Genomic DNA, 25,455 nt, shown 5'->3' with positions numbered 1-25,455 from the left:
CTGTTAACTAAAAAAATTTTTTTTGCAGCAAACAGGCATTCATTTTGTAAATGAAAAGGGTAATAAAGATGTTTGGGGATGGCGGGGCGGAAACCAGGTGCCAGAGGCCTGGAATGGAGAGGCAGATAGGAGCCAGAAGCAGGAAAGAAAGCCAGGCTGGCAAGAATCCCTGGACAGCAGTGCCAGTTCACCGACAGGAGGGAAGGAGAGAAAGATGGGGGCCGGAATTCCCACGGGCCTTAACAGTGCTGCATGGTGATGGTGGGCGTCGTCATGCTTCACACTCCCAGCGTGTCCTTGGGAAGACCTTGCTGTGCAGACAAGAGAGGAGCAGGGGCTGCTGGGAAGCCACCGACTTGGGGGTGGGGGAGGGGGCGATACTATGAAGGCATGTGGAAGGCTGAGGGCTGTTACATCTCTGAGACTTCACAGAATACTATTTTGATTAAGTCAGCTTGGAGAAGAGCCTCCTGCTAATTATATCCACAGACAATTCTTTTTTCAATTTTTCATTTATTTATTTATACCCTGCCTTGTTCTGGGGAGAAAAAAGAAACCCCAATTAAGAATGGCTCACGGGTTTCATAAAATAAGACAAGATAGCAGAAAATTAAAGGCAGATGGAAGAAGAGAGGAGAACAAGGATGGGTGCCAAGTAGAGCCAGCAACAGGCTTATTGTTGGCTCACGCCTCATTATCCAGCGGAACAAGATGGCCCCATGGAATTCCTTACGTGAGCTGGGGTAGCCAGGGACCACCAGGCATCCAGGTCCAAACCTGCAAGACATATCTATGGAGTGAATACGCATTTGACATTGAAACATCAAAACCGCTTCAGGTTTGCATTGGTGACTCTCGGGTTGTGGAATCGTTGTGGGGACAGAGCTGAGATTTCCCAGCATTGAGATATGTATGGTTTGGAGACCAGGGTTCTCTCAGGAGGAGAGTTTGGAGAGGAATAAAGCCAATCTTCAGAAGGTGTCTTTCCCTCACACGTGTTAAAATGGCTATGATCAGAAAAACAGCAAATGACCAGCGTTGGCCAGGGTGTGGAGAAATGGGAGCCCCTGCTCACTGCGGTGGGAATGGAAACTGGTCCAACCACTGGAAGACAGTATGGCGGCTCCTCATACAAGTTCGTGTAGGATTACCGTGGGATTCAGCAATTCCACTTCTGGGTATACAGGTCTTCCTCGCCTTACGTTGGGGTCACGTCCCAACAAACGCATCATTAAGTTGAGAATACTGTAAGTCGAACATGCATGTCATACGCCTCATACCAAAATCATAGCTTAACCTGGCCTGCCTTGAACACGCTCCGAACGCTTACGTGAGCCTGCAGTTGGGCAAAATCATCCAACGGAGAGCCTGTTTCATAATAAAATGTTGAATATTTCATGTAATTTATTGAAAAGCGTACTGAAAGTGAAAAGCAGAACAGTTGTGCGGGTACAGAACGGTGGTCCGTGTTATCGACTATTTAGTCTCGTGTGTGCGGGACCGACCTTGAGCTGCCGCTGCCCGGCATCACGGTGAGAATTGTCGTGCTGCACATCGCTAAAAGACCAAAATTCAGGATGCAAGGCATGGTTTTCTACTGAATGCGCATTGCTTTCACAGCGCAGCAAAGTCAAAAAACAGTAAGTCAAACCATCGTAAGTAGGGGACCATCTGTATCCCCCCAAGAATCAAAAGCGGGGTCTTGCAGAGATATTTGCCTATCCGTGTTCACAGCAGCGCCATTCACAATATCCAGAAAGCAGAAGGAATCCAAGTGTCCCTCAAAGAATGGACGCCTGTGCAAAACGGGAGGTCAGACGCACACTCCAGAGTATCATTCAACCTTATAAAAGAGGGATATTTGGGGCACCTGCGTGGCTCAGTCCGTGAAGCGTCTGCCTTCAGCTCAGGTCATGATCCTGGGGTCCTGGGATCGAGCCCTGAGTCGGGCTTCCTGCTCAGCAGGGAGTCTGCTTCTCCCTCTCCCTCTTCCCCTCAACCCCCCCCATGCTCTTGCTCTCTCTTTTTCTCTCTCAAACGAATAAGTAAAAAATCCTTAAAAAGGGGGGGGGATTTCTGACACCTGCTATAACATGGATGAATCTTGAGGACACATACTATATGATTTCCCGTACACGAGGCACCTAGAGAAGTTAAATTCATGGAGAGAAACAGTAGACTGCTGCGGGCCAGGGGCTGGGGGGAGGAGGATGGGGATGGGGAGTCAGTGTTTAATGGACACAATGTTTCAGTTTTGCAAGATGAGAGAGCTCTGGAGAAGGGACGGTGCTGGTGGCTGCCCAGCAGTGTGACTACGCCTCGTGCCGCTGAACTGGCCACTTCAAAGTGATTAAGGTGGTCAATTTCACGTCATGTGTATTTTACCACTACTTTAAAATTTAAAGAGAAATAACTTGAGTTCCAAAAGGAAGCTGTGCCCTGGGAAATGTGGGACCACCTGCTGTCCGGGGATGGGGCGGGAAGTGTGGGGTACCAGAGACGGCAGGCGGTCGCTAGACCCCCTAAAACAGAGGTATCCCAGAAGATAATTTTGTACCAGCCAGCTCCCTGTCCTTTTGGCTGGCTACAGAGAGAATCACGATCTCCCTGATTCAAAGAGCTCCTGCCCCAGAGACACTCCCAAAGGCCATGGTGATGTTGGTTTACTCAAGCATCCGCTGAGCACCTGTCACGTGCCAGGCCTTGGGCACCCGCGGATGTACACAAGACACTCTCCCTGTGTGTCTGACATGCTTGCCCCAATAGCAAACAAGAAATTATAAACTTGAGATGGGGCCCAAAAGTACACACCATATGATTCCATTATATAACATTCCAGAAAGGGGCACCTGGATGGCTCAGTGGGTTGAGGGTCCGACTCTTGGTCTCAACTCAGATCATGATCTCAGGGTCGTGGGATCGAGCCCCGCATCGGGCTCTGAGCTCAGCTCAGAGTCTGCTTGTCCCTTTTCCTCTGCTCCTCACCCACTCTCTCCCTCCCTCTCTCTATCTCTAAAATAAATAAATAAAATGTTTTTTAAAAATTTCCAGAACATGCAAAGCAATCTGGAGCGACAGGAAGCAAAACAGTAGTTGCCTGGGGTTGGTGGTGGATGAACGGACCCGCTGCCAAGGACATGAGGAAAGCTTTGGAAGTGATGGAAATGTGGAAGTGTTCTGTGTCTCGATTGTTGGTGGTGATTTCACAGGCGTGTACATCTGTCAAAACTCATCACATTGCACGCTTCAAAGGGATGCATTTTGCTGTGCACAAATTCTATTTTGTTTGATAAAATATTATTTAAGCTGAGTGATAAGCTACCAAGTGGTGGATTTCTCAGAGGTCACATTTCAAGTGAGACCTGAAAGATGAGAAGGGCCATCTGGACAAGGAAGGAGGTAGGGGAGGAGGGGGGAAGAGTGTCCTTGGCAAAGGGAACAGAATGTGCAAAGGTCCAGTAACAGCAGGAGAGCCCCGCACGTCAGGAGAACCCAAGTGGCCGAGGATGCCCAGAAGGTCCCGCGCATGCCTGGTGGCTTGGTGAAGGAGAGCAGAGGTTGAAGAGGAGAGCAGGTGGTCTTGCTTTGTGCCAAGGGTGATGGGGAGTCCTCCACTGGCCCCGTAACTTCTGCTTCCTGGCTATCAGAGGCCAGCTGCCATGTTCGTAGGGCATCTTCCAGAAGACCCTATGTGGTGAGAAACCCAAGCCATGTGCAGAAGCCCTGGAGAATGAGATGCTACCTGGAAACAGAGAAGAGGATACAGGAAAAAGAGAGCGGCCAGGGAGCACCGAGGCCCCAACACATGCCTGAAAAAGCCCGCTTACAAGTGATCCCTCCAGCTCCGGATTCAGGCTGCCCAGGAGAACTCTTCTGGCCCACAGAAGTCACACAGGTTTACGCCACTAAGTTTGACGGTACTTTGTTATTCAGTAATGTAGATGGTGTAGACAGCAGCAGGTGAGCTCATTTTGGGAAACAGGTGAAGGAAAGGAGGGTCCGCATTCCACTCTGAGAGTAATCCCAGAGGCAACAGGGGAGCATTCTTAGGGACGAGTGGTCCTTCCCGTTGGAGGGAGCCCCGCTAGCAGAGCCCTCCTGGTCTCTCTGCCCGTGCACCCCTGGAAAGGAGCAGGTGCTCAAGCTGGTTGATGAGTTTGGAGGGAGAAGGTGGGTAGGGGTGACTACACTCTTTCCTCCCTCTCCCTCTGGAGCAGGCAGCCTCGGGAAGCAGAGTCTGTCTGTTACCCCACACCAAGCTGTAGAGAGGTGGCCCCGAAGCCCTCCCACACCTCCTCGATCTGGCACTCTGCCCTGTGAACTCTGGCTGCTTTGGTCTCCCCAGACTCACAGCTCTGTCTCTTGGACTCAGGGAGTCCACCACGCTCTGCCTGGGTACCCCCTTCCCTGCACGGCAGCCTGGCAACTGTCTCCAGGCATCATGCTGGGGCATTTGTAAGGCTCATCTCATTCATATCCGGCCCTCAATGATCACTGTCCTTTCTTCCTTCCCTCTCTGTTTAACCTTGATCACATTATGGAGTAGGTATTCATATCCCTATTCTATTATCCCCATTTTACAGATGGCAACATCAATATAAGGCAGGCACTAGTGTTACCCCCATTCTACAGATGAGTAAACTGAGGCCTAGAGAGATTAAGTGACTTGTACAGGGGTGCTCAGCAGGTAGCAGGACCAGAACTTGGACCTGGCTCTTTCTTTCTCCAAGGATCTTCAACACTATACTCTATCACCTCTCCAAATGCATGCCATAACCATGTATAATTATTCCAGATCTTTGTCCACTGTCCAGGTTGTTGTGTTTCTGAGTCCTTATCGAAAATGACAGGAAATAAAAGCCTGGCCTCCAGAAATGCTAGCATGAATGCAAGATATACCAGCCTTGATATTTATTACAGTTTTTAAGTTTTAAAAATTGGGAACAATTTAAGTGCCCATCAAGAAGGGAATGATTAAATACATGTAGATACGTCCATACAACTGAATGTTATACAACTGTTAAAAAGTATCAGATTGAGGGGGGCGCCTGGCTGGCTCAGCAGGTTAGGGATCTGACTCTTGATTCCAGCTCAGGTCATGATCTCAGGGTCGTGAGCCCAAGTCCCACGTTGGGCTCCATGCTGGGTGTGGGGACAACTTAAAAAAAAAGTATCTGATAGATTCATATGTATTGGCATGAAAGGTGTTCAATATATCTATATGTATATAATTTAATGAGAAATGCAAGTCACGGACTGCATGGCACAGGGTAGGCTCAGGGCTAGGGCAGATTCAGTTCAGCTCTACTTCTGGCTCATGTCACAATCCTACAATCCTACGCAGGCCTATGGGCAGGGGCCACACTGTGCTACAGGCAGCCATTCAGGGCCCCGACCCCTTTCGTTGTCAACATATCATCACAGCAGAAAGAGAAGAAAGAGAGGAGGATCAGGTGTGGGAGATTTTTACGGGCCGGCATGGCAGTGGCGACCATTATTTCCACCGCATTCCCTTGTCTGGAGCTTGGACATGAGGCTACCCCTACCTGGAGGGGAAGGCTTGGGAGAGCTCGTGTGGCTGTGTGCCCAGCAAATGGGCCCGGCTAGCATTTAGCCAGCCTCTGTCATGCATGCTGAGATGTACCAGGTAACCCCATTCGAGTAAAAAAACACCCCACAAATGTGTGTGTGGATGTATTTTTAAAAGGAAAAAGTTATGGAAGGATATACGCTAAAACTGTTACCTCTCCTGAGTGAAAGGGAGACTTTTGATTTGATTTTTATCTGTCTCTGTTACTTTTTTCAATGATGACACATATTTTCTGTGATGAACACTTAAAGACTCACAAAATGACGGTACATTGCTTTTTTTACATTAACGCAGTGGAGTTTAGAATTCTAAATGTTCACTAGGGGGCAGGAGAGATGCATGTGAGTGTGTGTGTGCGAGCGCGCGCGGGTGCGTGCACGCGCGTGTGCGTGGCTGTTTGCTAATAACTGTTTACTACACTTCTTGCACAATTTCCTCATTCAACAGGCCATCTGTAACATTTACCAAATCGTTTAAGGAAATGACAGCAGCCAGGCCTCACACTGGCAGGCTTCAGCTGTGGGCTCAACCATCCCATTTTAACCCGATTCAAGGCTGTGGTTACCTTGTGTGTCCTTAGAGAAAAGGCACCTGTTTCATACCAGCTTTTGAGCACTCCGAGCAAGAAGTCTGTTAACTGGCCCGAATCCCCACTGGTGAGAGAACAGGCCAAAGGTACCACGAAGCCAATCTGTTGCCCGCTCTGCCGGGGCCAGCCTGGGAGATGCCACGTGTAGACTGGGGAGCGAGGCTCAGACCCCACCTTTTTGAGGACGTCTGCGGACATTTCCCCAGTTCCCTGAGCTCTGGCACCAGATCAGGGGTAAACTATTGGCAGGCCTGGGGCATGAGGGAATGTGGGGCCCTCGGGCTCCCACGAGCAAATAATGAGAAAACGGCAATGAAAACACAATCACTGACGCCTTTAAAGTTACTAAGATATTCGTCTCCTCCGTTTGAACTTTCCTAGTGCTCCAAATTGACATGAATAGTCCCACGCCCAGACAGCATGGTGGGCACTGCCTACTGGAACATTCGTCATAGCCAGTCTCATGGGAGAGCTGGCTGGGACCTGAGAGTCCCCCTACCTCCAAGTCCCCTGAAGCTCCTAAAGACCAGAGCCCCCGTCTTGTTCATCTTTGTTTTCCCCATGAGGTGCAGTGCACTGAGGACATACACTCTATACAGATGGCATGGGGTGGCATGGGGTGGCATGGGATGGCACGGGGTGGCGTGGGATGGCGTGGGGTGGGGTGGGATGGGATGGGGCGGGGTGGGAGGGAACTGAACAAAGACGGAGCACATGTGAAGCACTGTGGAGCACATACGGATAAGCTGGGTTAGGGAGGTTGTAGCGCGGTGGAAAACATGGGTTGGAGCAGGCTGCCCACTTACTAGAAATGGACTATGGGAGCAGTTCAGGGGCCGCGGAGGTAGGGCACTTCCTGCCCTTCATTTCCACCCATAAGACCCCCCCCCCCCCGTGCTTTTCAGTAAATTCCTCCATTTGCCAAGCCATGATTAAATCGGTATCTGTAACGTGTGACCGAGCACTCCCTGATCTAGACCGCTAGCCTCCCAGGATCCTGCAAGGATCGAGCAGTGCCCGAGCCCGCACCAGCCACAGGCCGCCCTTGCCGCCTTCACTCTACCGTCCCGTGCTCCGCCTCCTCCTTTGACCTGCAGTCAAGACACAGTGAGGCGATCATCTCCATCCGAGGCACCTATGAACTGCCTGCCAGCCATTGAAGCTGAGCCCCGGAGCCAGCAGCCCCACTCTGCCTGCATTCTGCCTCAGTCTCACTGAATTCCTGTTGTCCCAGGAGCCGAAGGTTGTCTGCAATTGCCAAGACGAGAGTGTGACTGTTTCGGAAAGGGCTCGCCTCCGCGAGGCTCTCCGAGCAGCCTCCTGGCCACCTGCCTGGCCGCGCCTCCCACGGCAGCGCTGGAGGGCTGCGCAGTGCTCCTCTCGCTCGTCCCTCCCGGAACGCTGGGAGAAGGCCCTGCAGCGCTTGCGCAGAGGCTGGCCGAGCTCCTTCCCTCTGCTGCAGTTGGTGCCACAGCAAACGAGCCAGATACGGTCCCTGTACTAATGACGGTTTTCATTTTCTTTGTCTTCTGTTTTGACATCTCAAAAATCTGCGGGCCTGGGACGGACTGCCCTCCGGGGGCTAGCCAGTTCTCAGAGATGGGAAAGGGGGCACGCTGTTCCGCACCTCTCACACACACGGCCAGGATTTCCCCTGCCCTAAATCATCCCTGGGCCTATCTCCCAGAGCCCACTGGGATTATTTGCGCGAGTCAACCCTAAACTGTTCGCTCGGCCTGCCCTGCCTTTCCTGAAGAAAGCCCAGTATAGGCTCTGCCCTAAGCTGCCCCCTTCCTGCTGCTTCTGCCCCCTGACCACCCGGGTGCTCGCGTGCAGCCCTGCCTGGGGTGCTAGGCCCCTCCTCTCGGGAAACACAAGGAATACATTCTTCCAATGGCATCGAGTCACCTCTGTGAATTAAAATCTCCTGGGCACAAAACAGCCGACCCCTGCCTGCGTGGACTCACGATGTCCTGAAGGGGACAGACATTAAACAGATCCAAGAAACGAGAGAACTCGGGGAGGCCTGCGGTGTGGGGGAGAAACATGGGCTGCCATGAGCCTCTCAGCTATCTGAGACGGCGAGACGGTCATCTGTGGGCTTTGCCCCCCGTGTCTCCCGTCAGCGTGTCTCCCCCACTATTGCTTTGAGCACCCATCCTTCCCCCTGTCCCAGGGTCGGCTCTGCAGGATCCCGTAGTCGCTTCCTGGCACTGGGCGCTGTTCCCAGGCCTGGCTGATTTACATAGTCTACCCGCCCCCCTGCGGTGTGACCCAGGCTGGGCTAATGATCCGCTGGTGCCCAGCTCAGCCACTGTGTGGGGAGAGACCACCCCACCGGGGCAGAGAGCCAACCCAGAGGAGCAATGCTGTGCTTCCAGAGCCTAGAGGTAGCGGCGTTGGTCTCGGCTGTTTCCCTGCTTTGTTAGTTCTGACGTCCAACAAAGTCCTTTTTGCTCCAACCAAGCTGAGCTGGGTTTTCCACCCTGAAATCAAGCATCCTTTTTTCTTTTTTAAAGATTTATTTATTTATTTGACAGAGAGACAGCCAGCGAGAGAGGGAACACAAGCAGGGAGAGTGGGAGAGGAAGAAGCAGGCTCCCAGCGGAGGAGCCCGATGCGGGGCTCGATTCCAGGGATCCAGGATCATGCCCTGAGCCGAAGGCAGACGCTTAACGACTGAGCCACCCAGGCGCCCCTGAAATCAAGCGTCCTGACCAGTGTAGGGAGCTGGCCCCGTTGGGAGTGGCACAAAGGGGTCCCCGTAGATGTGACAGATTGAGAAGTGAACACTGACTAGGAAGCAGCCGGGCGTAGAGGAGAGAGAGCGTGGCCGACGGAAGGGCAGCGGGAGAGAAGGCCCCAGGTGGGAAGAACTGGGCTTCAGGAGTTTGTTCGTGTCATGACCCTGCGTGTGCTCTGTCATAGTTACGCACACCTTTGATGAATAACCTTTGTTAAATAAGGTCCATTCGCAAAGTAATCTATTGTTTTGAAAATCCCCCTCGCCATTTGATATGTCAGGATTTATTAGATGTGGTTTTACTCTCATGAACCCCCGACTGGGCCTACTTATTTATTCAGTCTAACTTTCTACTTCGCATCTAGGATTTTGGGCCTGAAATCCTGGCCCGTCTCAGCTCAGAAGCCTAGAAGGACTGCAGCGGCTCTGGGAGCGTCGGAGAGGTGGGTGTGGGGCCAAGGGCCAGTTTTGCCTGGCGATCCAGCTGCCAGGAGAGCTGAGCGGTGTTCCTCTGGCTCAGAGCAGCCATTCATCAGCTCGGAAAGAGAAATGAATTTGTCAATCATTTCGACCTTTGACCCCCCGAGGGCCCAAACTGACAGCTCTGGAAACACGGCTGCCGTCAGTGATAGAATCAGTAAACCCGCCAGAGTATGACGGTGGATGGAGATAGGAATCTCTCACAACGCCGGCCACCTCTTCCTTCTCCCTGCACCTCTCCTCAGATCCTGTCCCCGTCACCAGATTATTTAATTTACCTATGTCGGGGGAAACAGGAGGGAAAACTAGCTGAGCTGGTGTTGTGTTCCTTCTTTGGAACCAAGGATAGTGAGCAAGGGGAAGGAGATTGTCCCACCTGTGAACATCCCTCGTGTTACTCACATTTGTTACTAAGATGTATACTTGCATTATATGATTGAACTTTGACTCCCCGAGTTTGAATTCTTTGGAGGAAAGAATCAATCGTGCCCATTTTCATAGGACACACAGCACCCAACACAATGCCTAGCCCTACCAGGATCCCCAATTCTTGAATCAATGATTTTTACTTAACTAATCACTTGAGAAAAAGGCCACACCTGAGCTTCAGACTGGGTGATGCATCAAAAGTCCCTATCTGGGGGGTGCCTGGGTGGCTCAGTTGTTAAGCGTCTGCCTTCGGTTCAGGGCATGATCCCAGAGTCCTAGGATCGAGCCCCTTATCGGTCTCCCTGCTCCACTGGGAGCCTGCTTCTTCCTCTCCCACTCCCCCTGCTTGTGTTCCCTCTCTCGCTGGCTGTCTCTCTCTGTCAAATAAATAAATAAATAATCTTAAAAAAAAAAAAAAAAGTCCCTATCTGGGGATCAAATGGGTAAGGGCAGGTAGGGGTCACTTATCCTAATGGTTGGGCCCAAGCCTTGGCATGGATGTAGACTCTGAGCCTTTGCGGACCCTGAGCCCTGGGAGGGGTCAGGCCCAGACCTGGCCAGGTGGCTCCCACTCTCAGGCTGTGCTGAGTGTCAGATGGCGGAGGTCAGGCAAGTCCAAAGCCTGGAGCCTCTGGGATGGCAGGGAACACAGGTCTGGAGTGGGTCAAGCCTAAGCCTGGCCAGATGAGCGGCTGAGACCCAGGCGATGGGAGGGGAGGTTGGTCCTGTGACTTGGCAGGGACTGTGGGCCAGCATGGGGCTCTGAATCCCGGGTGGGGTCAATCATAGGTCCTGGCATGGAGGCTAGAGTTTGGAAAGGGGCAGTGTGTCCCCTGTCAGGGGGGCGTGTCAGGCTCTGGGCAAGGGAGAACACTGCACTCTGGGTTGGAGATGTCAGTCCCCCGCCCTGGCGCGAAGACTCCAGGCCAGCAGGGAATGCTGTATCTCGGGTAGTAGGGTCAGGGGCTGAGAGGGTACTGAGACCTGGTCGGGGGCGTCATTCCCAGACTCTGGCGAGGAGATTCTGGCCTGCAGAGGGCTCTGAGTCCCACATGATGGGGCAGGGGGCCACTGAGTCCTGGTTGGGGTCAGTCTCAGGCGTCAGTATGGAGTCCCGGTGGCCGCGGACAAGGGTGCGGGCGCGGGTCGGTCCCTCGCCCTGGCGCGGAGACTCCGGGCCGGCAGGGGGCGCTGCGTCCCAGACTGGGGGCGGGAGGGGGCGTGGGCTCCGGCCGGCTCCGGGCCGGCAGGGGGCGCTGGGCTCGCGGCGGCGTGGCGGGCGCCCGGCAGGTGGCGCTCTGGCCGCGGCCGAGGCGGCCGAGGCGGGCGGCGGCGGCGGCGGCAGCAGCGGCGCGGCGCTGCGGCCGGCTCACGGGGCCCGTGGAAGCGGCGGTAGCGGCGGCAGCCGCAGCGGAGGAGGCGGAGCGGCGGCGGCTGGCGGCGGGAGCGGCGGCCCTGGGCGGGCGGGAGCGCCGCTGGCCGAGCGCACAGGCCGCGGCCCGCGGAGCCCGCCATGCCGGCGCGGGTCTGAGGCGCGGCGAGCCAGGGCCGAGGCGAGCGGCGGCCGCGCCGGCCTGTGGCCCCGCAGCGGCCGGGCCCGGGCCCCATGAGCGGCGGCCTCGGCCTCCGGCGCAGCCCGGAAATGTCCGGCAAGCTCGAGAAAGCAGGTGAGCGCGGCGCGGGCCGCGGGCGGGGCGGGCCTGCGGGCGCGCGGGCGGTAGGGACGAGCCGCCGCCCAGGCCTGGGGCCCCGCCGCCCCGCGAGGGCCGCCTCGGCGCGCCGGCCTGCTCGCGCTCCCGGGGCCGGCGGGGCCGGCGGGGCGGCGGGTTCGGTCCCGCGGGGCGGCGGGCGCGGGCGGCGGACGGGAGTCCGGCCGCGCGGCTGCCGTGCACGGTGGACGGAGCTGAGCCCTACAAGGTGTCACTTCTCCTGCGCCCCGAGTGTAAATGGAACCAGAAGTAGCCACTTGGCTGGCAGCGGAGGAAGCGGGCAGGATGTGTCTGGGCGCCTTCGGGGCTCGCTCGCCTTCCCCTCCGGCGTCGAGCCGAGCTCTGGAAGCAGGGCCCCGGGGAGCCTGTGGCTTTGGGGGCGAGGATAACCTCATCTCTTTGTGTGTTCCTAGAAATCTCGGAGAGCTGCCTTCCGATTACCGGGCTTTGAAAGCCCACGCTGGGAATGGAGTCCCCAAAGACTCCGTTAGGGCTGATGCCTCCGGCGGGGGCCGGGAGCGTCTCTAGCCAGAGACACCCTGCAGGGTGAATCCCCGGTGAGATGGGCGGGCAGGCCAGGGCTCCTGTGCGGGGTGGGGGACACCGTTGCTGGGTAGAGCCAACTTAGCTTGGCGGCCGACTTGTGCAAGGCAGAGTTTTAGGGGCTGCAGGGGGGCAGGTGGCATTGATTTTGGAAGTTGCTCGTGCTTGCCAGGTGGACCCGGGATACTCTTCTGAGATGGGCCTCAGGAGTGGGCTCAGAGGCAGCCGGGGACTTGCAGGCTGCGGTTGAAGCACAGGAAGGAAATTTCTGTAGCCTTTATTGAGGGTTTTCTATATATCCGGGGCCGGGCTGAGCACCTTACATGTGTTGCTTGGTAAATCCTTGCAGGTTCTCCGTAAGAGAGGTTTTGATCCTGGTGTTACAGGCTCCGGTGGGGGGCAGTGAGTTCCTGCAGGCCACCCAGCCAGAGGGCAGCGCACAGAGGGACTGGAAGCCTGGCTCCCTTCCTCAGGGGCAGGGCCGTGGGTTTCAGGGCTGTTCCTTGGCTATTTTTCTCAGTTTTTCAGTCAGGGCCGTGCCCAGTGACCACGAGCTGCTTCTCTGCCCACGTGCCAACCCAGAAATATCTTGGGTTAATTTGGGCAGCATTTCTCAGAAACTCCGTGAATAGTGTCTCAGAATGGTGCTGTCGGGGAGGTTGGATTGTTTGTTTTACATATAACGGTAACGGGGTTTTCTTTGATTATAAGGGTACGTTCGTTGTCAAAAACGTGAAAGTTGTGGCAAAGTAAAAAGGAGCTGAAAGCACCTGTCATCCCCATGAGCTGCTTGCCACAGCTCAGACCGCTCGGGTGAGATGAGTCCGCGGGTGTTCTCGGTTAGCTGGAGCAGGGAGGCCCCAGGCCAGAGCGCTTCAGCGTAGGTTCTCCCTTGGCCTTCTCTGGGCGCCTCCTCGTGCTGGGGGCTGCAGCAGGTGCAAACACCAGTAAGTGCCTGCTTCAGAGAGGCTTGTCTGCGGCCGGGCGAGCCGGACCCAGCCTAGCACCCGACTCCCAGGCCACCTGCAATGCACTGTGACAGGGGTCCGGGCCTGGGCACAGGGAACGGGGGCTTCATCGGCAAGGCAATGGGGGCAGCCTTTTGTGCTAGGCTCCGAGGAGAGGGTAAGGGGTCCCCGGGTGGAGTGGAGACGGGAGAGGGCAGAGTGGAAGCGGCTGACCGGGGGCTGTGGGAGACTCCGGAGGCAAATGCATCGGTGAGAGGCAGCGAAGCAAGCGGGCTCTGAGGTTGGCAAGACCAGGGCTGGCTCTCGGTGTGGAGCCAGCAAGAAGTCCATCCTTGCGGTATAAGGCCTTTGGCTGTGATTCCCACGCAGTCGTCGGGAGATGAGGACACTCCCGGAATGAAGGGTACGTCTTCCTGGTGGTTTCTGCTGATCATTGTAGGTGGAGTTCCCTTTGCATTTCGGTGAGATTTCTGCTGGAGTTTTCTAAACAGACCTCCTACTCTTAAGTCACCAGCAGAGTGTTTCATTCAAAGGAAAGGTCCTTAGGTGAAGCAGGGGACTCCTGTTAGCAAGTGAACCGTCTGGTAAGTTACGGAGCCTGATAGCGAGTGGGCGATCATTGTCAGCCTCTGGGGGAGATCTTGCGTCTGTCCTGCTGCTCTTCAGTATACTTACTTCTTCATTCACAGTGCCTGGCTGTGGGAGGGGTCTTGCACGCTGTCTTCCTCTGAGAGCCTGCCATTTCTTAGGGACCTAGAAAGGCAGGCCTCAGTTCATGCTGTCCCTGGTGATCTCTATTCCAAGCCCCATGCAGGATCAAGACAGTCTGGGTTCCAGATGGTGGCAGAGGGTCAGCTTGCTGGCTGGTTGGGGCCCGTCCTGTGAGGCTTGGTGGAGGAGGGTTGAAATTGGAGGATTTAGGACGAAGGCCAAGGGGGAAGCTGATGGATCAGGGAGCTCCCTGGGGTGAGCTTGTGGGTAGGCCTGGCAAAGAGAAGGGGTTCTTCCCTAGGAGCTAAGAGGGACCTGTTTTGAAAGACCCCACTGGCAGGAGATGTGTGTAGCCCCTCCAAGGCCACTTTGGGGGCACCAGTGACCATGGTTTTGGTCGTGCACTCAGGTGTGATGGGTCTCATTTTGTTGATGCTTACTTCCAACAAACACATTGCGTGTGGACAGTTGGAAGTTCCCTAGTGTTTCTGGAGCTTAAGTGCCTCTCTTGCCTGTGAGCGGAAGTAGCAAACTGGTGGCTCCTGGCTGGGTTCAGTCCATAGATGTGTTGTTTTCGATTGATGGCCAGTATTTAAAAAATCAGGAAATCACTCACATATCTCAGATGTCTGATTCTCTTGAAAAGCTAGAAGCCCTGGTAACCCTGAGGCCTTGTTTCCTTCAAGGTCCCAGGGGCGGGGCACCCACCACTCCCGTTGCCGGCCATGGCTCTGATTGCTATATCCCACTTGGGCTCTTGACGTTTGAGTCTGCATCCCCTTCCTTGGAGAAACCATTTGTTTGCTTTTCCTCTAGACTTTGAAATCTTTGCCCTGTTCCTTCATTGATTCCTTGCTCGGTCCCTCCATTCAGGACTGACTGTGCGCCAGCTCTGTCAGGCTCCGCACCAGGCTCTGGGGATGTAGCGTTGACCTCAGCAGACACCGCGGTGTAACCCAGGCACCGGCTCTGGCAGTGTGGGGAGCCCTGGGGACCTTAGGAAGGGTCCTATCAGATTGGTGGTCGGGGTGGGGGTCAGGGAGCCAGCTTCGTGAGGAATTGAGATTCAGGGTGGGACTCGGAGGGTGAGTCGAGTTAGCGGGGCACAGCGGAGGGATGGGAAAGAAAACGGCTTGTTATACTCACCGTGCTCATCAGTCTGTCGTCCTCATTCATACATTCGTTCCTTCATCACATGGCTTATCCAGCATGTCCTAAGGGCCTAGACCTCTTCTGGTCCTTGGAATACAACAAAGATCTCTGCCTCCTGGGCCTTACCTTCTAACTGGGGCAGACAGAGTAGACATCGCGAAGGTGGAAATCATGCAGGTTTTTTGTTTTTGGTTTTAATTCACTTTCCCTGGTCTGTGTTCCCAGTAGACCAGTCCGTCTAGGAGTTTTATCACTCACCGCACCCCTGGCCAGCTCTGAAGGCTCCCCGTGACCCCGAGCTGTTCACTGGGCTGCCATGGCGGCAGGCTGACCCGTGCAACGCCTAAGGACAGAATAACTTTGCTGTCTCGGACTCACGTGTACGTGTTGCAAATGTGTGAAGAGGCTTTTATTAAAAAGCAGATTGTCTGCTGACTGCTGTCACAGTAACTCTCTGTCGTTAAGTATTTTTGGAACAGAGGGAAAATGCAAGTGCTGTCACAATGAGGCTGTAGACTTTTTTGGCCCCGGAAAGAGCCCTTGTACATCAGCAGTCACTGTATTTTGATCAATTTTAAACTTCTTCCAAATTTCACACTACCTTTTTTCCCACAATTAACAGTCTTTGTGGTCCAAATGAATCCAGTCAACGAATAACAGCATTTTTATGGCCCCTGGTAGTCCTTCGTTCACTCACACATGCGACACTTACGGAGTCCCTCCTTGTTGGCAAACAGCGCGACGCCTCACAGTGGCAGAGTCCTCAGGAGACCGGCCCTTCCAGGGTCACAGTCCAAAAGTAACATCAGAATGGTTTTGGGCATCTCCGCAGTGTCCCGTGGTTTTGAGAATGCGTGGAGAGCCCGCCTCATTTGACTCCATCCTCAGGACCAGCCCGGGGGCGGGAGCAGGGCTGGTCACGTCCATTTGGCACCTGAGGGCGACGGAGATCCAGGGAGGTTTGGCCGCTTGCGCAGGGCTGCAGCTCCTTGCAGTGAAGCGGGGACCCGCCCCCGGTGGTCTCGGCCACCCTTCTGCCTTCACGGGGCGCCGCTTAGGGGCTCCGCGGGCTGGACACACAGCACTTAACGTCTTGATTCTCGGTCGTGTTCCTACGTTTCTTTCCTGATCTTAACCAAAGCGGGGGGTCCTCCGCTCAGTGAAGGCAGGCCCAAGGCAGCCTTCAGGCCGCGCGTGAGACTGACGATACCAGCAGCGTCAGCAGTCCTGCACGGAGACGAACGTTGCACGGAATTCGCCGCAGCAGCCCCAGAGGTTTGCTGGTCTCGGAGCAGCTGTTGGCAGAGGTGGTTTGAATGGGATTCCTTGTAGCCGACAGACTTGATAGAGGCCTGTAAAGATGAGTCATGTGTGAGCTTGCAGAAAAATCATTTCCCAAATTAGCCCGGTTGGAGGATGCCTGGAGCACGGGGCCGGGTCTCACCTCCGGCCAGCTGGCTGTGTTCCCCGTTGCCATAATAAGATGACGCACTGGAAAGAGCGGGGCCGGTAGCCCCGCCCGAGCAGCCTCCGACCCGGCGCCGCGCTGCTGGGACAGGTGTTCCTCCGCTTCGTCACCCACCTTGCCCCCAAGGCTCTTTTGTGATTCAAAAACAAAACCCACAGTTTGTGAGTCATTAAGGGATCTGTGATCTTAGTTTCTGGCAATTTGTTTCAGGCCATTTCACGAAAAATCGGAGGCCCATCATTGTGACCATGGGCAGCTCTTTCCCTTTTCTGGGTCTCATTTTCTCGGTCAGTGCTCTGAAAGGGCGGGACTTTGACATGAGAGCTTCCCTGGTTTGCTTGAAAGCAGCAGGTCGTTTTCTGCACAGAAGAGGGCCATTGAATAATGGGTAATGGGGAGCCACTTGGAGGACAGCGAATCCTTCTTGCTCAGCTGTGGCCTCGAGGACCCTCCTTGAGTCCCCTACCAAACAGTGTGAAAACCCACTTCCTGCATGTGCTGGGCCTGCCCTACCAAGATCAGCTTCCTCCGGACTCCTGCCTTCTCGTCCTCTAGCAGGTAATAAATCCCATGGGAAGGCCCCAAATAAACACTTGGGCAGAAGGGTACTGTTTAGCTCATTCAGAAACCAGAGCTTTGCTTTCCTTCCTGAAAGTTAAAAATTAACAAATATAGTCTTGACTAGACCATTAGCTTCTTGAGGGAGTGTGCCCGTCTGGTCCACCGCGGGCTTACCATTGCTGTGCCTAGAACGTAGAAGGTGCTCGGTAACTACTTACTAGAAGAATGAGGGGGTTTAGTTTTTAACGATTTTATTTACTTGACAGAGAGAGAGCACAGGCAGGCAGAGCAGCAGGCAGAGGGAGAGGCAGGCTCCCTGCGGAGCAGAGTCTGACGCGGGGCTCGATTCCAGGACCTTGAGATCATGACCCGAGCCGAAGGCAGACGCTTCGCTGACGGAGCCAGCCAGGCGCCCCGAAAGTACCTTTAAACGGAGCTGCTTCTGGGTTTTGAGTTGCCGGTTAGGATGCTTCTCGGTGAATTCGTGGGACCAATAATCTGACCGGGATCTGCAGGTGGTTGGGGCTTTGTGTTAACCGTGTCCAGCTGTTTTCGTGCAGCTTCCTGAGAGCTCGCGGCGAGGCTGAGGTCAGAGCCCCAGAACACAGAAAGCTGTGCGACGCGGCGAGAGACGGCGCCTGTGCCGGCCGGGCGGCTGCCTGTCGCAAGGCCGGCGCGGGCCGTGGATGCGCAGGGACAGAGCGCTCTCAGGCAGGGCTCGCGCGTCCCACCGTCGTGACCCTGCCTTTCACTGACCAACCGCTGGTCTACAGGGGTTCCGCTCCGCCCGCAGCGAGGCCACCTGAGAGTCCCTGTGCCCGTGGTGCCTTTTCTCCCTTGGCCTCCGAGTGCTCCTTCGGACACGCCGCCGGCACCGTCGTTCTGTTGACGGTACGCGCCCCGTGACGGGGTAGGAGAGGTGGGCTGGCGGGCTTCTCCGGGCCCCCCCTTTCTTCTTTGTCAAGGGGCGTAGGCAGAGTCTCTCGTGTCACCTCCTCTGTGGGCAGAGGTGTAGCGGAGAGATGTACCTACTGGACTGAGAGCCTGCGATCTGACGGCCACCGTTCCTCTTTCTCCTGACCATTTTCTTCCAGGCTGCCGCCCAGAGACGGATGATGGTTCTCTGAACCAGAGTCCTGACCTGCAGCGCGGACTGCGTCTTCCTGCGATACGGTGACTGTCTCTCCACGGCGTAGACCCTCTGTTCTCAGTAGTTCCTTACAGGTGACCTTTCTCCTCGCTTTTCACGGGCTTGCCGGTCCCACAGTCGTTTCACTGCAAATGAGGTTTTGTGATCGGGAAACTCTGCCCCCGTTTTAAAGCACAGAAGACACGGAGCCGTCGAGCACCGGCTGGCGTGTGCTGCCTCCCAGGCTGGGAGACTGAGTGCGGCGTTCAGGCATTTGCTTTCTGGCTTTTCAGAAATGCGCGCCATCGGCCTGAACTTGACACACGTGGCTCCCAGCTGCAGCCGCACTGTGGAGAATGGCAGCCCGCCCGTGGCCTCCCTGAGTGGACGCGTGACGCTGGCTGCCTTGGGGAGAAGGTCGGTGCGGACGTAGAATGGAAGTCCGCCGGCCGGTGGAAGGGGATGGGTCCGAACTGCCGAGTAGTTGGCCCCAAACAAGCAAACAAAAACACCAGAACTTGTGTTTGAAACAATGGTTGTGTCTATTTGCTGGTTGTGGATAATCACATGTGCCCCTCTCCTCCATGCGACTGCTTGGGAATAAATAGATGGATGATTGTACGTGGCTCACGGAACCGGCTCCTCTCAGCGCCTCCTCTCAGTAATAAACGCAGAGAATAGTAGCGGCTCACTTTCATTGAGCACTTACACGTTGCCCGTACCAGGCTGTGTGCTGCGCGTGTTACACACGTGGTCCCTTTAATCCTTACAGAGGGGCTTCTCATTCTGCAGAGGGGGGCACGGAGACACAGAGCTTTTCTTTTGTGCGTGGGATCCTGAGATCCAGAATAGCCGAGACTTGCCCGTGGTCACGTGTTGAGTGGGGACCTCAGCCCATAGGACTAATTCCCATTTATCTATTTTCATTGGCTGTGACGACATGATTCTCTTGACTGTTGTGACTTGGGTAGAAATGAGCCTCCACATTTCCAGGGACCCCTCTGCTGCGGAGGCAGCCGCTACACCAAAAGGGACGCTAGATAAGGCTGGAGGGGATGTCGGAGGAGACAGTGGATCTCACCAGGGGGCCAGGAAAGCCAAGCTGGGTGACCTGGGGCAAATGGCGTAATTTTTCCACGCTTCTGGCTCCCCTGTTGCAACCTGATGGGGTGGACAGACCCGTCTCAGAACGCTGTCTAGTGCTGATTCCTTGTGAGCCCCCGTCTGCCGTATAAAGGGGGAGTTGGATGTATTTTGGGTTGTTTAGTTGGTTTTTAAGGACACTGATGTCGCGGGACACTTAACTGTCATCACAATAAAACTTACATAATCCTTTATAGCTTTCAAAACACTCCTGTAGACATGAGGGGTCTTTTGCTGTTGTTTTGGGTTTTATTCTTTTGTTTGGTTCTGATAAAGTGTTGGAGTCATGGCATCTTTCTCCGTGCAGGGGGACAAAAGCTCACAGCCACTGGTACTTCCTGTGTGCGGGGCACTGTGCTAGGAGCTTTACCTTTAGAGAGTGTGATTTTATTAGTTCTGTTCTTAGGAAGAGCGAAATGGCAGGCATTGTGCCCATTTGACAGTGGAAGAAAGGGAGGCAGCCGGGCGAGAAGTGACTCGCTGAGGTCACGTGCTGAGTGAGCAGCAGAGCCACTGGGGACTGTAGTGGGGACTGGGGGTTTCTCTCGCTGCTTCTCTTCCCCTCCTCTCAGTGTGTCCCGCGGGTCAGGGCCTCGTGCTGGTCCCCTGCAGAGCCACCAGGAGGCCGTTGTGGAGCCGCCCTCGTGTCTTTTGTTTGGCGTCCCCTGGGGCTTTTCAGCCTCTCTGAGGACCGTGAAGGTGTGTCTGCATCTGTCTGCAGCGTTTGGAAGCAGCTTCTGGTTTCTCCGAGGTGACTTAAAAAGTGAATTTGCTAAAACCGTTGTCCGGGAATCTGCTTTGGCTGTGCCGCCCAGTGCGGGGAGGCCCTTCCTTGAAACAGCTGCACCCCGGCGTCCGCCCCGCTCTGCCTCAGTGGCTCCGTGCGCGCTGAGGGCCAGGTGGCCTGCCGGGCAGGGAAGGGTGCTGAGAAGATCAGACGCATCCGTGTCCTTCGGGAGCTGGCAGGGAGGCCGCCTGTGCTGTGTGCGGGAGACTTGGTGAGGAGGCTCTCCCCCACGGGAAGCGGCGTGAGCCTGGGCTGGGGGTCAGGACACCTGCCTCCCTGGCCCCGGCCCTGCCTGCAAGCACCGGATCCGTGCCCCTCGGAGCCCTCCCCGTCCGCGAAAGGAGAGGCTGGACTCCGTGTGGAATGGTGGTGGAGGCCCGGGCCTCCGAGTCCTAGAGCCCCGGATTTGGATCCAGCTGTCCCAGAGGGTGGTTGTGGGGTCTTGGACGAGTCGCTTTCCTGCGTACATCTCAGTTCTGTTATCTGTAAAATGGAGAAAATCACCACCGTGCCTACCTTACGGTGCTGCGGGAGGAGTAAATGAGGTGAGGCACGTAAAGCGTAGTGCTCGTAGACACTAGCTTTTGTTCTTCCCGAATATCCGCTTCTTCTCTAAAATGACAGTTTCTTCAAAAAAAAAAAAAAAAAGATCATATGTAAGTGAAATTCAGACCTCCATGCTCACAGAAGATGGAGAGGTCTTTGGCTATTGAGGTATTTCCTCCCAGGGTGTCCCTCCCTCCCTCCCTCTCTCTCTCTTTTTTTACATTTGAGAAAGCTGAATTCCAGGGAATAGATTTTTATAACTAAGTAATATCCACAAATGTCATTTATAGGAGGAATAGATGGCGTTTCAGTTCAGCTACATGTGGCCACAGCACATGTGGGTAGATTGAGGCAAGACCTGATTATATTCCGTCTTAAGTGTCTCTGGAAAGAATAGGCCCATCCTCACGGGTGGCAGCTTATCTCAGAGTCAGAGCAGGGTGGATTACCTGCAGGTGTATCTTTGCTTCATCCCAAGAGACGCCGCCTCAGTTTCTCCTTGCAGGGGTGACACTCAGGATTCATTAAACCATCTTTGTTCAGCTTTGAAGGTGAAATGATCACGGTGTGGTGCTTTTGTCTTGTGACAGTTAAAATGCCCCACGCCGTATAAGTCACTTACACATTGCGCAGAATGCTGCAAGCGGGTGATTTCATACCCTTTATTTTTCCTCCTTGATAAATTTTCGCCATGAGGGTGAATTGAGAAATCCTAGTGTATTGTTCTGAGTCTTCCCTCCCCTGTACTCCCCTGGGCGTCTGTGACAGGTGAGAGGAACTGTGCGTAGTCTCCGTGCACGGTTGTCAGCATAGCTCGCTCTAAGCACAGGGCTGTTAGCAGAGAACCCAGAGACCAGTCAACCCTTTTCCCTTTCTTTAATCACTGGGTCCTCGAGCTACAGAACCTCTCACTTAATTAGCATAGCCACGCTAATTCGTGCTCCTGCCTCGGCTTGTCAGGAGTGCCTTACAAATATTAATTCTCTGAGCTCATCAGAAAACCAAAGGCACAGATCAAAAGCGTGCTTTCTTGCATGCTCTGTCCTTGTTTTTTCTGTTCATTGGGAGCTGTCTCTGTTAATTACCTTAAATGTGCAGGGTTGTAGAATGCAGTTTTTATATTGGACCGAGATAGGAATTGGGCTGGGGACCTGGCCCACATTTCAGCCCTGTGTCGCAGGGAAGCCCAAAGTTCCCTGGTTCCAGCTTGGCTGGTGAAATACACGTACCAGTGAGGAAATTGTGTGGACCGAAATCACCGTGGGGAGCATGTCACTAGGAATGCTTGGAACTGTGGCATCTTCGGGAGATGGAGAGAGAACTGGCCTGAGTGTCTGGCACTGCCACCGGCCTGCTGTGCCCTGTGGGGCAAGCCACCATCCCTCCCTGGACCTGGCAACTGGAGCGGCGATGCCTGAGTTTTTTAAGATCATTAAGTCCTACTAAGGATCTGGTGGGAGCGCTTTAGACCCGGTGCCCAGGGAGAAAGATTCATCTGTGTGCGGACATGGTTCTACCCACTCTAAATTCCAGCTCCTGTAGGAGAGATAATAATTAGCAAACACTCCATGTCTTGGAAAGCTTGACTGAAATCTCAGGTAGCCAAAATAATCAGAGTTTCCGCTAGAGCAGTCAGACCTGGGTTCAAATGATAGTTAGTAATTACATATTCCTGGAGTTTTGTGACGGTTCCATGAGATGACGCCTGTAAGCGGCTTCATAATATCTGTGTGGATAAACGGAGAAACCCTTTTGCCTTCTGCATGAAAACTTTTTTTTTTTTTTAATTTACATGCAGTGAAACTGACCTCCTTTTCAAGGGTGTACAGTGCTGAGCTTTACCTCGTCTCTGAGTCTGTGTTGTAACCACCACCACAGTCAGGGTTCAGACCAGTTCCATCTGCTGTCCCTCTGTGGTCAGACCCTTCCCTCACCCCCGACTACCAGCAACCATCAGTCTGTTTTCCATCCCTGTAGTTTTGTTTTTGTTTTTGTTTTAAGATTTTATTTATTTATTGTACACAGAGGGTACAAGCAGGGGGAACAGCACAGGGAGAGGGAGAAGCAGGTTCCCTGCTGGGCAAGGAGCCTGATGCAGGGCTCAATCCCAGGACCCCGGGACCATGACCCGAGCCGAAGGCAGCCACCCAACCAACTGAGCCACCCAGGCGCCTCTTCCAACCCTGTGGTTTTGCCTTTTCCAGAATATCACATAGTATGTAACTTCGGACGTTGGCTTATTTTACTCACTGTAGTGCCTCTGAGATTCAGGAAGTTGTTTTCTCATCAGTAGGTTATCCCTTTTGATAGCCGAGTAGTATTCCATTGTATGTGTGTTGTCAGTGTTTCTCTACTTAGAATTTGACCTTGGTTAACTCGCTCTGTTTTCTGGAGATAGATAAAGATGGTATTTCACCCACAAAAATCAAGCAACCCAATTACAAAACTTGAGTAGACATCTCCAAAGAAGATACACAGATGGCCAATAAGCCATGGAAAGGTGCTCAGCTCATCAATCATTAGGGAGATGTGGATCAAAACCACAGGTGCCACCTCACCCCATTTAACACGGCTGCTTTCAAAAGAAAAACCAGGAAATAACAAGTGTTGGTGAGGATGTGTAGAGACTGGAGCGGTTGGTGCAGGCTGCCATCCTTCCACACGCACAGCTCCGGAGGCAGACCTCTGACCCTCGCTCTAGGGCTTGATGAGGCCCCTCCTACCTTGGGTCCAAGGCGCCCTGTCACTCTAGCTTTTGCCCTTCCTGTGGCATAGTAGCCATAGAAATGACATAAGAGACCACACGGAGAGAGGAAGGCCCTGAGACGACATGGAGGACAAGAAGGGACCTAGTTACCACCAAGAACCTGGTGAACCCATCGCAGATGAGGGGACCAGTCATTGAGGAAAGAAGCCATCTAGGTTGTTCCAACCATCTGAGCAGTTCCTCATTACCTAGAATAGAGTTCCAGATCCTCTGAGGCTCACCTGTCATTTAATCCAGCCATTGCTGCCCAGATCAGTTCTGCATAGGCGCCGACCGGCTGCACACAGGGGTCGCTGGGCCCCTCTCCTGGGCCGCTCTTTAATGCTGCAGTGTGGGAGACCGTAGAAATCTGCTTGGCACGCACAACCCAGAAGTGCCAGGGACTTAAAACTCTTTGAGGCAAACTTTGACCAGTGGAGATGAGAACCAGTGGACAACTGCCTCCTCTTTCATCCTCAGATCAACAATCTGAAGACAGGGTACCTGCAGCTTCTCAGAAGGTCTGTGGGATTAAGGAACAGATTTTTTTTTTTTTTTTAAGTGGAGCCCAACGGGGTCCGGAGGGCTTGAACTCATGACCCTGAGATCAGGATCTGAGCTGAAATCAAGAGTCGGACGCTTAACTCACTGAGCCACCCAGGGGCCCCAGGAACAGATCTTTGATCATGCCTCCTTTGCTTTCATGTGCCTCATTCCTGCCCTGAGATCACACTCTGCCACTCATCAGTAGTGTTTGCACATTGAAAAAGGACAGAAAGAAAGAAATCGGAACCATTGTGCACTCTTGGTGGGAATGTAAAATGGTACAGTTGCTATGGAAAACAGTATGGCAGTTCTGCAAGAAATTAAAAATAGAATTACCATATGATCCAGCAATGCTACTTCTGAGTATGTAGCCAAAAGAAATAAAAACAGGATCTCAAAAACATGTTTGTACACCCAGGTTCATAGCAGCATTGTTCACCGTAGCCCAAAGATGGAAGCAACCAGGTGCCTGCTGATGGATGGATGGATAAAGTGCCTTACAAAGGAAGGAGATTCTGATACATGCCTCACCATGGGTGAACCTTGAGGACATCATGGCCAGATGAAATGTGCCAGTCACAAAGGACAAATCCTGTAGGATTCCACCAGTACAAGATACCTACGAGTAATCAAAATCATAGAAACAGGAAATAAGTAGAATGGCGGTTGCAGAGGCTGGGGGAAGGGAGAATGGGGAATTATTGGTTAACAATTAATGTTTAAGTTCAGTTTTGTAAGACGAAAAGAATGACGTGGCTAGATGGTGGTGATAGTACGCGAGAGTGTGATTATGCCTGTTATTGTTGAACCGTGCACTTAAGAATGGTTAAGATGGCCGGCGCCGGGGGGGCTCAGTTGTTCAGTGTCTGCCTTCGGCTCCGGTCACGATCCCAGGATTCTGGGATCGAGCCCCACATCGGGCTCCGTGCTCAGCGGGGAGCCTGCTTCTGCCTCTCCCTCTGCCTGCTGCTCCCCCTGCTGTGCACGTGCGCGCGCACTCTCTCTCTCTGTCAAATAAATAAAATCTTTTTAAAAAATGGCTAAGATGGTAAGTTTTATGTTACACATAATTTTGCCACAACTTATAAAAAATTACATAATTTTAACATATTTCTCAGTATTTATTTACATCATTTACAATCATTTAATCTTAAATGTCTTTATAAATTATATTAAGACTAAAACCACTGTGGCATATGACAGCTGTATTACTGGGTATCAGTGATTGTGGTAAAAATGACTTCTGGTGTAATTGATCGCATCTGAGCTAGGAGGAACAAGAGATAGTCTGTGAGCGCTGGTGGGATACCATACTTTGGGCTTCCCTGAGTGCAGCGACTCGTGTTATTGGGAGTGTCCCTGAGGAGACCTGTGTGATTTTGAGATGTTGGTTCCTATGGGGCAGGCAGCTTTTAAGCCAGGGTGGATCTTGTACCCCCCCCGAATCTTGTTGCCTCGGACCTGAGTCTCTCAGCTGCGCTGGGCTCCTTCAAGGACCCTCACAGAGGGTACTGTCCAGTGCTGCCCCCTGGCACCCTTTCGTTCCCACCCTCCATCTATCTGAATAGACCAGTGTCAAGTGTGGCCAGTGGAGGTCCAGGGAGCCGGAACGTCT

At 53.7% G+C, this 25,455-nt stretch overlaps 1 protein-coding gene and 1 long non-coding RNA gene across 7 annotated transcripts in view; one reads left to right on the top strand and one right to left on the bottom strand.

The window, feature by feature from the left end:
• Window positions 1–3,257: 3,257 nt before the first annotated feature.
• On the bottom strand, window positions 3,258–16,377 carry LOC130543998 (uncharacterized). 2 transcript variants are annotated; one of them, XR_008959839.1, is made up of 2 exons: window positions 14,909–16,377; window positions 3,258–3,742 (listed from the first exon to the last, which is right to left on the bottom strand). It is a non-coding gene; the product is annotated as an uncharacterized LOC130543998 (long non-coding RNA). The 2 variants fall into 2 exon arrangements; XR_008959840.1 differs by lacking the exon at window positions 3,258–3,742 and adding an exon at window positions 12,349–13,938.
• RAPGEF1 (Rap guanine nucleotide exchange factor 1) overlaps window positions 11,379–25,455 on the top strand; it is a 131,302-nt gene continuing 117,225 nt past the window's right edge. For all 5 annotated transcript variants that reach the window (XM_048223359.2, XM_048223353.2, XM_048223357.2 and 2 more), the window contains exon 1: window positions 11,379–11,498. In XM_048223359.2, the coding sequence (XP_048079316.1) occupies window positions 11,438–11,498 (61 nt within the window). In that variant the 5' untranslated portion in view covers window positions 11,379–11,437. The remainder of the gene's footprint in view (window positions 11,499–25,455) is intronic.

Source organism: Ursus arctos, unplaced genomic scaffold (assembly GCF_023065955.2).
Source record: "Ursus arctos isolate Adak ecotype North America unplaced genomic scaffold, UrsArc2.0 scaffold_18, whole genome shotgun sequence".
In the NCBI taxonomy this organism is placed as follows: domain Eukaryota; kingdom Metazoa; phylum Chordata; class Mammalia; order Carnivora; family Ursidae; genus Ursus; species Ursus arctos.
This window is presented reverse-complemented; position numbering and strand designations above follow the sequence as displayed.